The sequence below is a fragment of the Achroia grisella genome, unplaced genomic scaffold, assembly GCF_030625045.1.
Source record: "Achroia grisella isolate CSIRO2021 unplaced genomic scaffold, CSIRO_AGI_Agris_v1 utg327, whole genome shotgun sequence".
Taxonomy (NCBI): domain Eukaryota; kingdom Metazoa; phylum Arthropoda; class Insecta; order Lepidoptera; family Pyralidae; genus Achroia; species Achroia grisella.
In genome coordinates this window covers 779,688-793,184 of record NW_026712799.1, presented here as the reverse complement: position 1 = coordinate 793,184, position 13,497 = coordinate 779,688, and the positions used below count along the sequence as shown (strand labels likewise).

General features: G+C 31.3%; 1 protein-coding gene across 1 annotated transcript; it reads left to right on the top strand.

The window, feature by feature from the left end:
• The first annotated feature begins 3,904 nt into the window (after nucleotides 1-3,904).
• Nucleotides 3,905-7,247, top strand: LOC131843722 (glutathione S-transferase 1-like). Its single transcript, XM_059192443.1, has 6 exons — nucleotides 3,905-3,981; nucleotides 4,834-4,974; nucleotides 5,346-5,404; nucleotides 5,766-5,907; nucleotides 6,338-6,531; nucleotides 7,016-7,247. The coding sequence occupies exons 2-6, from the start codon at nucleotides 4,834-4,836 to the stop codon at nucleotides 7,131-7,133; spliced, it is 654 nt and encodes a 217-aa protein (XP_059048426.1). The 5' UTR covers nucleotides 3,905-3,981; the 3' UTR covers nucleotides 7,134-7,247.
• The last annotated feature ends 6,250 nt before the right edge of the window (nucleotides 7,248-13,497 follow it).

Sequence of the window (13,497 nt, the reverse complement as noted above, 5' to 3'; positions counted from 1 at the left end):
TTGTAGCAAACATATACAAATTAGACAAATATATATATATATGGACCTAATAAATAAACATATTGTATATACTTATGTTTTATTTATGGTGTTGCTATATAGTCAACTGGTACTTCATTAATAAAATAGTAGATGGCGTATTAATAAACATTTATTTTATATTAAATATTGCGATTTGTATTTTCAACTTTTTTTATAGAACGCGCTATTAAAATTTAATTGAGCATTCTATATTTTGTACAGTATCATCTAATGAGCCCGAACGAACTAAGTTATCTATTAACATTAATTTCCTAAACAAAAACTGAAATTAACTTTAAACTTATTGTGCAAAAGGTCTATTATTATCAAACGCCAAATTGTTGCTTAATAACCTCATTTGACAGAAATACCACTGCGATACAGCCAGCTGACAATTTTAATTATTCAAAATAGCAAATTAAAACACGATTGCGAGGATACTGACTACTCGGACTTTAACATCGAAACCGCATCTGACGTTCACTAGGCTCAACAAAATAATACTTACAACTATCCTAATATATAATTATTTAAAATTATGATTATACGTAGCAAATATACAGCAAAACATAATTCCAATCTGATTACCGATATTAATGAAACAAAGCACAGATACAAAAAATATTGCGTGATATCGACATAGTTATTGTATTTTTATTAAATAGTTGCGACGCGACATTTTATAATGACCACTGGCAGTAACTTTCAGTAACCTTAACAACTAACTAACTAAACGAAAATAAAAACAATACCGCTTCTATAAAAAGTTTATATCTTTGACAGCCAGACCCCTGATCTTTCTACGGTGTTTACTATTAACCCCGCACAAGTTTTATGTTGGGCTCGTATTCAGTAAATAGGATACCCCCTTAAGTATAACGGAATAAATTTGTATGGGTTTAAGTTAGATCAAACAGGTTGAATACTGAAAAAAAGAATATAAACCTTATTCATAATGTAAATAAGGGGTAGGGTAGACTTATGTGTGTATCCATATCCACTTACTTATTGTTTAGTTTGGAATAATATTGATTACTATTTCTGTTATCTGTGCGTATACAGAGTTATTTTATGATTATATTAACTAGACCTATACTAACTGTTTTAATTCATTATGGTGTATAAGAGAGCCAAAGGCAGATTTTCGTCAAGGGGTACGGTATACTCGAACGAAACCTTATGTGAATAACAAAACATAAAAAAATATTGATTTCGAGTCGACAACATATATCCGCAAAATTCGGATTATGGAGTATTTATGTTAAATTCTAATGACATTGACAAATAAACCGTAGTCGCCATCTTTTCATTTCACTAGCATTTTCTTCGGTCATTGACGTTTCGCGAAAATATTGTTTTTGCCACTTTTTTATGATAAAAGAGTAGGTATCTATGTGTTTTTTTTAAACCTAAAATTGGCCGATTGCGAGATAAATTTGTCAATTTTTTTTATTAATTTGTTTTTCGACTTTGGATACAAGTCCTTTTTAGCCCAACTTAAAGTTTTACAAAAAAATAAAATTTATTTTTATGAAAACATTTGCGCTTTTTATTTATTATATTTATTAAACACAATGAACGAAGTTTTACAAATCTATGCCTTGCTCACTTTTAATATTCCATGAGAACCGATGACTACTGAAATATCTACCCACATTTCATCCGAGCGAAGCCGGGTTTTCATCTAGTAATAATATAAACACAAAATATAAATTATATGGCGCTATTTGTAAATAGTGCCAGCCATTTCGGCGTAATTGGAAGAAAAACATAAACACATACGCATTTGCTAAATACCGAAAATTAGAATAAATAATTATTAAAATATTATATTTACTATGGGTTCGCATATTAAACTCTTATCTATTTAGAAAAAATAAATTTATTTTGTGTTAGTATACATTTTACAGAGTTCGAGACTAAAAGTTTACAGAGGTCGAGAGAGTATTTTATTTGCCTGATAGGAATATTAGACGTCATTTTCTAATATCCATTCAATTAGATATAATATTAGATTACATGGTACGTATCAGAAACGCATTTGACTCCCAAATATAAGTCTAATTCTAACAATGCAGGTAATGTGCTGTATACAGCTATATACCTAAACATACACGATCAAATGCATATAGTTCTCTAGAACATATAAATGCAACGATAAAATTTAAAAGTATATTAAAAAATAAATTAATCGTGATATTTGATAAACGTAGTAAACGTGCTAAAAATATCCATTTATGATGAAATCAAAATTACGAAGGCTTGAGCCGAGGTACGAATCCCTAGCGGTGCCCTCAGACTAAAGTCGTATCCGTCAGGCGGGAGTTGGCATTCAGCCGCTCCATAAGTCCTTCCGCGGGTTTGGAGTGCCATCTGCCCTCGCCCTATCGTCCGGTGAAGTTGTAAAGGACAGCTACGGCTAACAGCATTAGAGTAGTCCGAAAAAAAAAACCTAAAAATCTTATCAAATTAGTTTCTTCAAATAGGTTGAATAGAAATTTTAATAGTTTTACTCGTCTTCTTGTATTCACGTCTGTATTTTCATATAGATATCAGCCTTTCCATATATCATTACTTCATTAGTGCTTTTGGGTAAATATTCATATAGGTACATAATGTTAGTTTTTATGCAATTTTAGCGCCGTCTCTCTTTTTTTTTTTTTTATCAAAGGTGTAGGTAATAACTGGCTTCATATTCATATAATTACATATATTCCACGCGAACTAGTTCCAACAAAGACAATTTCAGAGGGCAGAAGGTATATTTGAAGCAGTCTGGCGTGTTTTCGAGATTGCGTCGCTAGTCACTACGCCTAACTTTAAGCATTGTGCCTGCGTACGAACTGGTGAAGCTATCAAACTTTATAACACTGTCTAATACAATGCTATATGCAAACGTACTAGAACTTTAGAGGGAATATTACGTTTCAGTTCAGAATAAGGCAAGGTAGGCACCAAAACCTTTTAAGGTGTACCTGATAATTAACTTAGAATTATATGTTATTTGGGATAAATTAATTTATCACGATAAAATGTGGGATAAGGGAGAAGCAGATCATGATGATGACAAAAAATGGCATATATTTTCACAGATTATTCACAGGTATTGATTGATAAACAAACTGCTTTATTTTGGTTTTAGAATTAGTTTCAAAGAAAGGAAGATGAAATCCTAAAGAAATTTATAAACGCCGAAGTTTACTGAATTAACATTTTGGTCGAAACGTACAGTAATAATGATTGGAAGGAAAATACAAAGAGTAAACTTGAGTAAATAAAACTAATAAAAATCTTAAGAAAAGAATATAATTATTTTCTTTATTAGTAGTAGTAGTTAAAAAAAGAGAAGAGACTAATTTAATTTGGAGTATTATCGACTCCGGTGAGACTAAAGATTAAATGAAAAAATACTATTTTTTTATACTTACCTACTCAGAAAAAGTATTTTATCAAAGTAGATTTTATAAAAATCTGTCTCTTTCTCAGTCTCAGATATTTCAAGTCGTCAATTGCTTGCTTTATAAAATGCCATACGGTCGAAGAGTGAGATGCAGTGTTTTTGAAAGATAAGGGGCATCAATCTCTCCTCCTCTGAAATACATGAGTCCTTTGTATGAGTGGTATTACGGGAGTCGCACAATAACATAATGTTCGTAGTGCTTTTCATATATACTATACAATTATCGTCAGGTCAGAACAGGGAGCGTCAGTTTATTTGCCATTCCAATTACATTTTTTAATATTTTCCGGCCAAGAATATCCAATAAATACATTTACAAGTTATCACTATCCAGCGTATATTTATCTCTATTAGATAATAGCTGACGACAAGGTCAATAAGTAACAATGTTTCACAACAGTTACAATGAATTCAGTCGGCTCTTGTTTATTGTCAACAAAAGTCATCACAAGTGCGTTTTTGTGAACTGATTTCAATTTAACAAAACCTAAGTTAGAAAGGTAGCGTATAGTAAAAATAAATTAACATTTTTATTCACTATCATTAATTTATTATAGGTACATGATATATGTATTTTATATATCCCACATTGCGTACCCCACGTTGTAATACTAAGCAAAGACTCAGTGATAATATTTACAGAATTGAATAACTTTGATATCCCGGAAAATAAAAAATATTTAAATTTATGTGAATGTTGACTAACTATTGAACAGATTCACAGAAACTATTGGACATTGTTATCCAGATTTATTTTGAATTGGCCATTATTTGAGCAAATTTGGAAATATATATACAACATTCGATCATTGATTTCATGTACAAAACTCTAGAAATTTATTCATTGTGCGGTAGGTATCTATGTTTTTTTAATTGACAGATATCAAATGGGAATCTTATCAACCTCAATACCTATATGACTTAACATAAACTTAAATATAAACGTACCTACTCATCACATACTTCAAGGACATACGTAGTAGGTAATTTAGAAAATTCATAGTCATCCTGTGACATGAATAGTCACAGGATGACTATGAATTTTCTAAATTACCTTATAGAGAGGTGGTGTATTTAAGTACTCGATAACAGCTTTGAGTCCATAATAATACAAATATGTAAATTTTTAAATTCTATTACGAAGACTGCAAAATATTTTGAACTGTCATTTACCTTTTATTGTTAATGTATTTTAACTTTATTTTAAAACGTCTTTAAACTATTTATAATTTAGTATAATATAAATATACACAATAGTTTTGCGAGAACTCGAAAAGTGTTATATGTTATATGTAGGTAGATATATAATTATTAATGTTCGTTTTAATAAATACTTTTTATTATTGTTTTAGATGCCGATCAAAATATACAAAGTGGATTTAAGCCCTCCGGCACGTGCTGCAATGATGGCTTGCGAAGTAAATGGCGTCACCGCAGAAATGGTGGACGTAGATCTCGGAAACGGAGAACAAAAGACACCAAAGTATTTGAAAGTAAAACTATAAATATTAGTTTAAAGTTTTTATTATACGTACTTTAACAACTCTGCATGCGTCTGTAGTCAGCAGAATATGGTAGTGCCTTCCGCCATGTACGATGTACATAGCCGAACCCAATATTTTTACCACTTAAAACTATAATTTTGTTAGTTATAAGTTTGACATAAAGTGTGTTATGTATATATATAACTACAGAAATATGAACCTCTCTTCTGAAAAAATATTAAGTTCTTTTTAATATAATACAATAAGAAAAAAATAAATATAAGAGCTAATTTGTCACTTTAGGCAAATATTGATACATATACATTCAATTTCAAAATATTCTCATTATATAAAAGTACTAAGTTTTAATTTTTTTCTAGATGAATCCACTTCATACTGTACCAGTATTAGAAGATGGAGATCTTATTATAACTGACAGGTATGTTTAAGAAATGTGAAATCCATAATTATTTTAATTTACAAATATGATCTTGTACAATTACTATTACTTGCACTACTATAAATACTTGATATCTTATTTCACACAATTACAATTTCCAAGTTTAAGAAAAATTATAAATATTTATCTTTTAAAAAGTTTGATAGTCTTTTATGCAAAAGCTGGTTGAAATTGTAGGTACACAGATAATTCATAGCCTAGATTAACAATCAATTACAATTTATTATCACCATCCAATGCAATCTGGCTCGCTAGTTTTGACATGGGTAGTAGTAAAGCAGTAGCATGGTTGTAGGGTAACTAATATTGAAATAACTAATCTAATAATAATATGTTAAAGCAACGCTATATTGATATATCTGACGGAAGTTTATGGCAAAGATGAGACTCTATATCCAAAAGACCCGAAACAAAGAGCGATGGTGAATCAAAAACTGTTCTTCAGCGGTTCTATTTTGTTCAACAGATTGCGTAATGTAACGGTAAGTATCTTTAATATTTATCTGTATTCGATCCTAGTCAGTATCGGAGTAAGCACAGAGTCTTCTGTCTTCAAATTATGTAGGTCCGTAATTTGTACAAAATACTTATAATTCATTCAACTTGTCTAATAAATATTTTCTAGGATGAGTTTTGTTATAGAGGAATGACAAATTTCTTAAGCCTCAGAAGTAGATAATTTTGCCATTCTAATTACATATAAAATATATACATGCGAGTTGAAATAAGTATGATTATGTGTGTGTTAGTAGTAGGTTTGCGTGTGAGCATGTGTGTATGTGTGTGTGTGTGTGTGTGTATGAGTGCGTGTGTATAACGCGTCCAACTCTCGGTACAGTTTTACAATTATATTGACTTTTAGGGTATATAGCATCCCTTTTTTTAGTGTTTCATATATAGTTGTGATTTCAGTACTATGTTATAATAGAAGGAATGAGGGTTATACCACAAAGACTATATGATGAGATAGAAGAAGCCTATGGTTTCTTAGAGGAGTTCCTGTCTCGTAGCAAGTTCTTGGCCGCGGACCATATGACTATTGCTGATATTGCTGCTATAGCAAACGTTACCGCACTCCGTCTCATACTTCATCATGACGAGAAAAAGTGAGTATTTATCACTATGACACTATATTACCTACTAGCGGCTTATCCTAGCTTAGCACTGGTGGACAGTATATGAGATGAAAACTTTTTGTTTGTCATAGTCTATGTTATTCAAGGATAAATAGGAAATCTAACGCATAGGCTTAATAGAAAGGATATTACAGAAAACCTATTTAAAGAAACATAGAGCTTGTGCTATCGATATAAACAGTTTATGGGTACATAAAATACGTTTTTTACAAATACATACATAAGAAAATACATCTTGTTCTCTACACAAAATTATTAGGTTTTGAATGATAATTTCAATTACTTATGAATTTTTATTTTACATTCTAAATGTAAAATAATTTATTACATTTCAATTTCTAGACAGATATGGCTGACAAATTTATTTTTACAGAAACCTATAGTTTATAATTGTTAGCAACAAAATATAGTACAGATTTTTAAAATATTCCTTTATTTTGTAACATTGTTTCAGATATCCTAAAACTGTGTCATGGATTAAAGAAATGGAAAAACAACCTTTCTGTAAGAAATACAATGCACCAGGAAACGTCATGTTAGGGAAAGTCTTCAATGAGAAATTAAAAAGTTAATTAAGTTTTTTTATTTTAATTTGTTTACAATTTCTCATAATATCACGTTAGAATATTGCAATCTTATTTTATAAAGATGGATGCAATATTATAAGTTGTTTTTTTTTTAATTGTTCAAGGCAATTTGTTTTTTCTTTGAAGACATAATAAATAAGATTAATCGTTAAACCTCTTATTCTTTATTTTCTCCTTTCCTAATAGAACTATTTTATAATTTGTATAGTATATTGTTGTAAGTTATATCTTCATATTAAATAGGTTAACACGATCCGCGCAAATGAAGCTGGCTCTTTGGTAGACTTCAATAATCCATAATAGACGTAGGTGTAGTATTTCGTGCGAAATATCCGACTATCGAGGGAGAATATTATGTACACTTTGTGTTTGTTATAGATAAATCGTAGTACATAAATCGATAAATAAATACACAAAGTGCAATTTCATACAGAGTAGAAGATGTAAGGTAAAATTAATTTTTATGGTAGGTATCTATTTATTTCAGCAATGTCATTTTTAGACGTATGACATTCTACTGAAAATTAGTTATAGATTATATTTATACCAAACGTTTTTTAAGTAGGCCATTTGCCAGTCTCTTTTAAATTAGATTAAGTTTTTATAATATGCGTATTTGTTGGTCTTTTTATACAATGTTTTAGATTTTTTAGTTGACTTTGACTATACCTATTCTACTTTGAACTTTGTTTATTGAGTTCATTATTCAATATGCACTATAGAAAACAGTTTCAGATTTGTTCTTTTTAATTAAACTGCATTTGGAGGAAATTAGAGGAAATAATACTAAAACAAATAATTCATATCTGTCTGTATATAAAATTCATTGTAACTGTACTACAGCAACGAAATGAAAAGCAAATAGTAGTATGTATAAAGCATAACAGATGCATGCACAGGAACGTTTCAACGCTGCCGAGATTGGATTGAAGTGGGCCCAATGCCAGTTACACGATACACAGACAGACATTGCGATATTGTGAATAAATCGTGAGGTACACTCTGACCATGATATATGCCGGTACAAATTGGATTTATTTCTCGCTTTCCCTCCATTGGTACAGAACAGAAACTGTTATTGCACGTATGAACGATGAGGTGCCATGAATAAAATATTTTCAACGGGATGCGTCACGCATCCTTTTCGCTGTCAATGATATACAATCGGATGAAGTGTACGATGATTTGTTATTGATTTTATTTGGTGTTTAGTTTTATTGAGCCGCAGTTATACCAGTCGTGAGATTTGTTGTTTCTTCTAATACACGAAGCTTTAGTTATTGTTAATGAGTTATGAGATCGATGATTTAGTTACTAATCTACAATTGGTTAAAAACTTGTTGTTATCTTATTCCTATAACATTCCCCTATTAGTCAAAAAGTACGTAGTAGAGCGTCAATGAATGGCTGAATAGATTGTATCACAAGAACTTTTTGCCTAAAAAGTAGATAAATTCGCGGGTGACAGCTTGTGTACCATACCGAATATTCTATTTTCTAGCTCTTCTTATCTATTCCATGTTGTTGTTTGAACATCTCTATACTCATATTTGTAAATGTCAAATAGAAAAGCTTGTATTTATTTAGTATGTACTTAATTTCAGTGAGAAACTAAAATAAAATTATTAGCTTTTTACCTTATTTACTACATACTTAATAGATGTCTGTTCAGGAGGAAGAAGATTGTTAATAATGGGGGCTTCTACATACCCCTTGAAACTAGGTGGTTCATTACTGATGAAATCGTAAGATGGGCTAGGCTGAATGGCTTGGTTGACTTATTGTTCATTCAATCATCTTCCACTAGTACCCCGTTAATGAATACAGTTGGTGCATACGGGAGTGTTATTACATTATAAAATATCATCAAAAAATGTCTTCACGACATGGTTTTTGGTTTTGAAGCCGTAAGTTTTTACTAACAGGATTGCAGTATTGAAAAAAATAACCTTAATGAAAATTTTCATTGAAGACGTCTTCAAGCTTCCCAAATGCCTTTAGTAATAATATATATATATAATCTGTAGGATTTCAAATAATTAGTATCCATTTAGTTAAATAGAAATGTTCTTTTATCTTACTTTAGAACTTTGTCACAGTTTATTCGGTAATAGTATTGCTTCACTGTAAACCAATATCAGAACGAATAGCTCCCAGTTCTGCATGCAAATGCCATTTGCTGGATTTATGCTTCATTGTGAAACGATTCATTCCTATTTTGCTTTACGTTTCATTTGTATATTTACCGTTTCATCTATTTTTGGAGTTTTTTCATGCGATATTCATATAGTTGACTATGAACTTTATTTCTGTTGGGTTAGTGTTTATTTCAGATCAAATTGTGTATATCGAGTATTCGAGTATTGTCTTTGGGGACATATATTTCAATAACTCTGTTGGTATCGCGAATAAATCGTTCTTTTAGACATCTGATAGTAATTTACCTCCTTAATTTTCATGGCAAATTATCGCAGTGTAATAATGTGAAATTAAGAGTAATATGCCTATAACAAATTTCACTTTATGCTCACTACCTATTTACTGTAAAATGCGTATAGTTTTATAATATAGGTACATACAATTATTTTAGTGTATGGTTATTTGGATGTATGAGATTCACAAATTGTGCTTTAAGCATTGTTAATTAGTCATGACTGAACCTGTGTTAGTAAATTGATATACAGATGGACTATATCTATATAAATACTGGATAATGCACTAAATTTCCATGCAGACTACTTTTACTTGCAAAGTAAGATTATATTATTGTTAATTTTCACATAAGCAGCACATTCTCTGTTCTCGTTTCAAGAATTAAGGATTATTAATAACGGTACATTACGTTACCTGAACAAACTCTGCATAATACAATTTAATTAAACACAAAATGTGCCTATTTACGAAATAAACAAATAAATTTAAGTGCTTTGTATATTCAGCTACGTGGCGCGTACTAATTAGATTTGAGGTTGGAATAATTCTGACTTTCCCTGATATCGGTCAATGTATACATTTATTTAACGACAGAACCTTGCTTTGACCGTTGTTAAATAATTGATGGTGGTGGAGCACGTAAATTGCTACTTTTTTATCCCATTTAAAAATTAACCTATTTTCGTCGAGACTACAGGTGATATTGTGGGTAAAATGTGACGGACACCCTATTAGGCGGCTGTGTGCGAGCGTAAAATAATAATGTTGCTTTATACCGTTTGAAGTGTAAAACGCTATACATAGATTCACTCTGGTTTGGTGCTGTGTTAAATCTAAAAAGATTTTCTGGTAAATTATTTCAAATCATATATTCCCTGTTATACAAATACTTATATTTCGCATGTTATTAGTTTACAAATAAATATGTGTACAAAAAGAGACCAGATCTATCAAAACAGATTTAAGAAGTAAACATGTGCTTAGTATTACTAGGCTACTAGAAGAAATTTTATACCTACATGTAAGGGAATTGACATAAGCCGGCGAAATAATGTGTAGATAGCTCATGTTGATCTTATAAAACTATCTTCCACTAATATATGTCAAAGTAATATAGGACCAGCTCAGATTGTAGGGGAGTGGTAGGGCTAACGGGCTAACTAATGTACATATATTGTCATCCTATCAACTGCCACTGGTGTCTTACCAGTGTACACCATAAATATAGCCAACGGTGACTTACATGGCAAACAAAAGATTAAAAATAATTTTAAATCTCGCGATTTCGATTGTAATCTAACAAATTACAATTTTACAATATAAATCCACAAAGTTTTGGTATTATAACTTCTGAGGTAGCGTTAAATTTGCTGCAACAGCATCTCAAGCTATTATCGAACCAAGAATGGTTTCTAAGGCGAATGAACCAACAAGTTATCTGTTTAATGAACCACGAACGTTCAGGTAATGAACTAATTAATCGTTCCCGACTAAGTGGCTGACAAAGGGGCCATGACTAATCTGTTTAAGTAACGCAGATAATAATTGAAGATATTAAAGCAAAGGCATTTGTTATTTTTTTATATGCTTTAACTACTTAAAATAAAAATAATATATATTTGTAGTTATAATTGTGGTCGTTTTTGTCGACACTCTTGATACGACTTATGCGTAGCCATTCCAGAAGACATTGATGTTATTCATATTCCTTAATTTTACTGTCTTAAATAAACTTGCGTTAAAGTGCTAATAGAGAATATATTGAGAACGGCAACTGGGGTAATAAGCTGTTTAACCGAAATACAACTTTAGGCTGGAATAAGTCAGAGAGGTAGGTACTTACGCAGACGTTTTACCACAGATAATCAGATTTTTCAAATTTCTAGACAATTTAAAATATATAATGAATATTGATTATACAGAAGAGTGGAAAGGGTCCCCTAGTAGCATGATATGTAGGAATTAAAATTACACCGTAATTCACAGAATTGGGTTATGCGATTGTGGGAACACGCTTATGACTTAGTGGGTATTGTTCAGTCACTATCCTGACTAATGTCACGTCGACCCTCGTCACGTCACAATACTAAGTCGTGTTACTAAAAGCATTACTATATTCTACAAACAAAGCATACAAAATGTTTGAATAGGTCGCTCTAAATTTAATGTGTTACTGACGGTATAAATAAGTCTATATTTTTGATTGATATTCATATAAATATGTCAGCAACTAGTGTTGGTGATATATGGCCATTTAAATACCTGTTTATAATTTCAGAATTGTCTAAACATTATTATATTATATAAACATAAAGTTTTTACTGTCAGCACAGATAAGATAATTTTAGTAACTTTTTGTTCATCATCATTTAACTTAAATTAATCTAAAAATTAGTTATTTAAAGCTATAATAAGCTGTTACCCGCAAATTCACTTGACACTATCTAGAAAGGTTATGGAAAGGCTACACTTTTGTCTTTAAAATATTAATACAGATATATTATCTATCTGTTCTGTGTATCTATCTATCTGTTTATTTCGTTTAAGATATACTTTACATACAGTAAAGCATGAGAGGAATTATTACCATCACAAGATGATGGAAATGCCCTGGTGTTGTTTATGTATATTTGTAACGATAACAATATAATCTTAATACAATTCATACAGTGCCATTAGAACTTAAGTTAAGCTAGCTAGAGCTTGTGTTATGGGTACTAGACAACTGATACAAATATGTACATTTTTTCGGAAATACATACATATTATATACATAGAAGGCACCCAGACCAATATAAACAATAAATAAAAATATTATTACTGTGCGAGGAATCGAACCTGCGACTATCGGAAGTAAGGCGGTGTGCTAAACCACTAGACCACCGACGCCGTTAATATACATATATATGTATATCCTCAAGTACGCTGTTGCCATTATAATTTAAAAACATTAAAAATCTCAATAATCCATTCCATCTGAAACTGAAGTTAATAACATCGGATGTATTTAGCGCTTAAGTAACATTACAAGTAACTATGTACGCATTTGGGCGGAGCTCACCTATCAAACTGTGAAACAAAGCTGACTAAGTCTTGTATTATGCAAACAAGCATCATGTAAGGCGTGGATTTATGAGGCAAGTTGGTTGAGAAAATCGCGAGCTCGCCCGTGGGAGCTCCCGGTTTACTACTGCCCCATATATTCATATTTGGGGTTAGACAAAGAGGTTCAGGCGTACCTTAGGGGACGCTGAGTGAAAGACAACTCACACAAATTTGCTGGGAAATGAGGTTATCAAAAGAATTGAAATTACAGAATACATAATGTATTATTATATTATTATTTGAAATTTACCACATTCACACACTACAATTCGTACATATCTGTTCTTTCATTTAAGACTAATTAGTTACAAGAATTGCTTTCTCTACTTTTGCTGCGAAGACCGCACAAACTTTCATCTCCTACTTCACTTCCTTCCATATAGTTTTTTAAAAATAAAAGATAGATTACATCTGTCCTTGTAATACAATCTACTTTCATGTCATATTTCATACAGATTCGTTCCGCCGCGCCGTTTCGTCGATGAAAATGTAACAAACTGACACACATAATATTAAGTACGAATAATATTGACCTATCGTCTACGATATATTAGCATATAGTCTATATAACATTAGCATATAGTCTACATACTACTAATACTACTATCATTATCATCATCATCATCAGCCCACTGCAGTCCACTGCTGGACATAGGCCTCTCCCAAGGCACGCCACTGGGCACGATCTTCAGCCCTTCTCTTCCATTTTTTACCCGCAACCCTACGTATGTCGTCGCTCCACCTAGCTGCGGGGCGTCCTACACTACGTTTGCCAATTCGCGGTCTCCACTCTAGAACACGCCTACTCCAG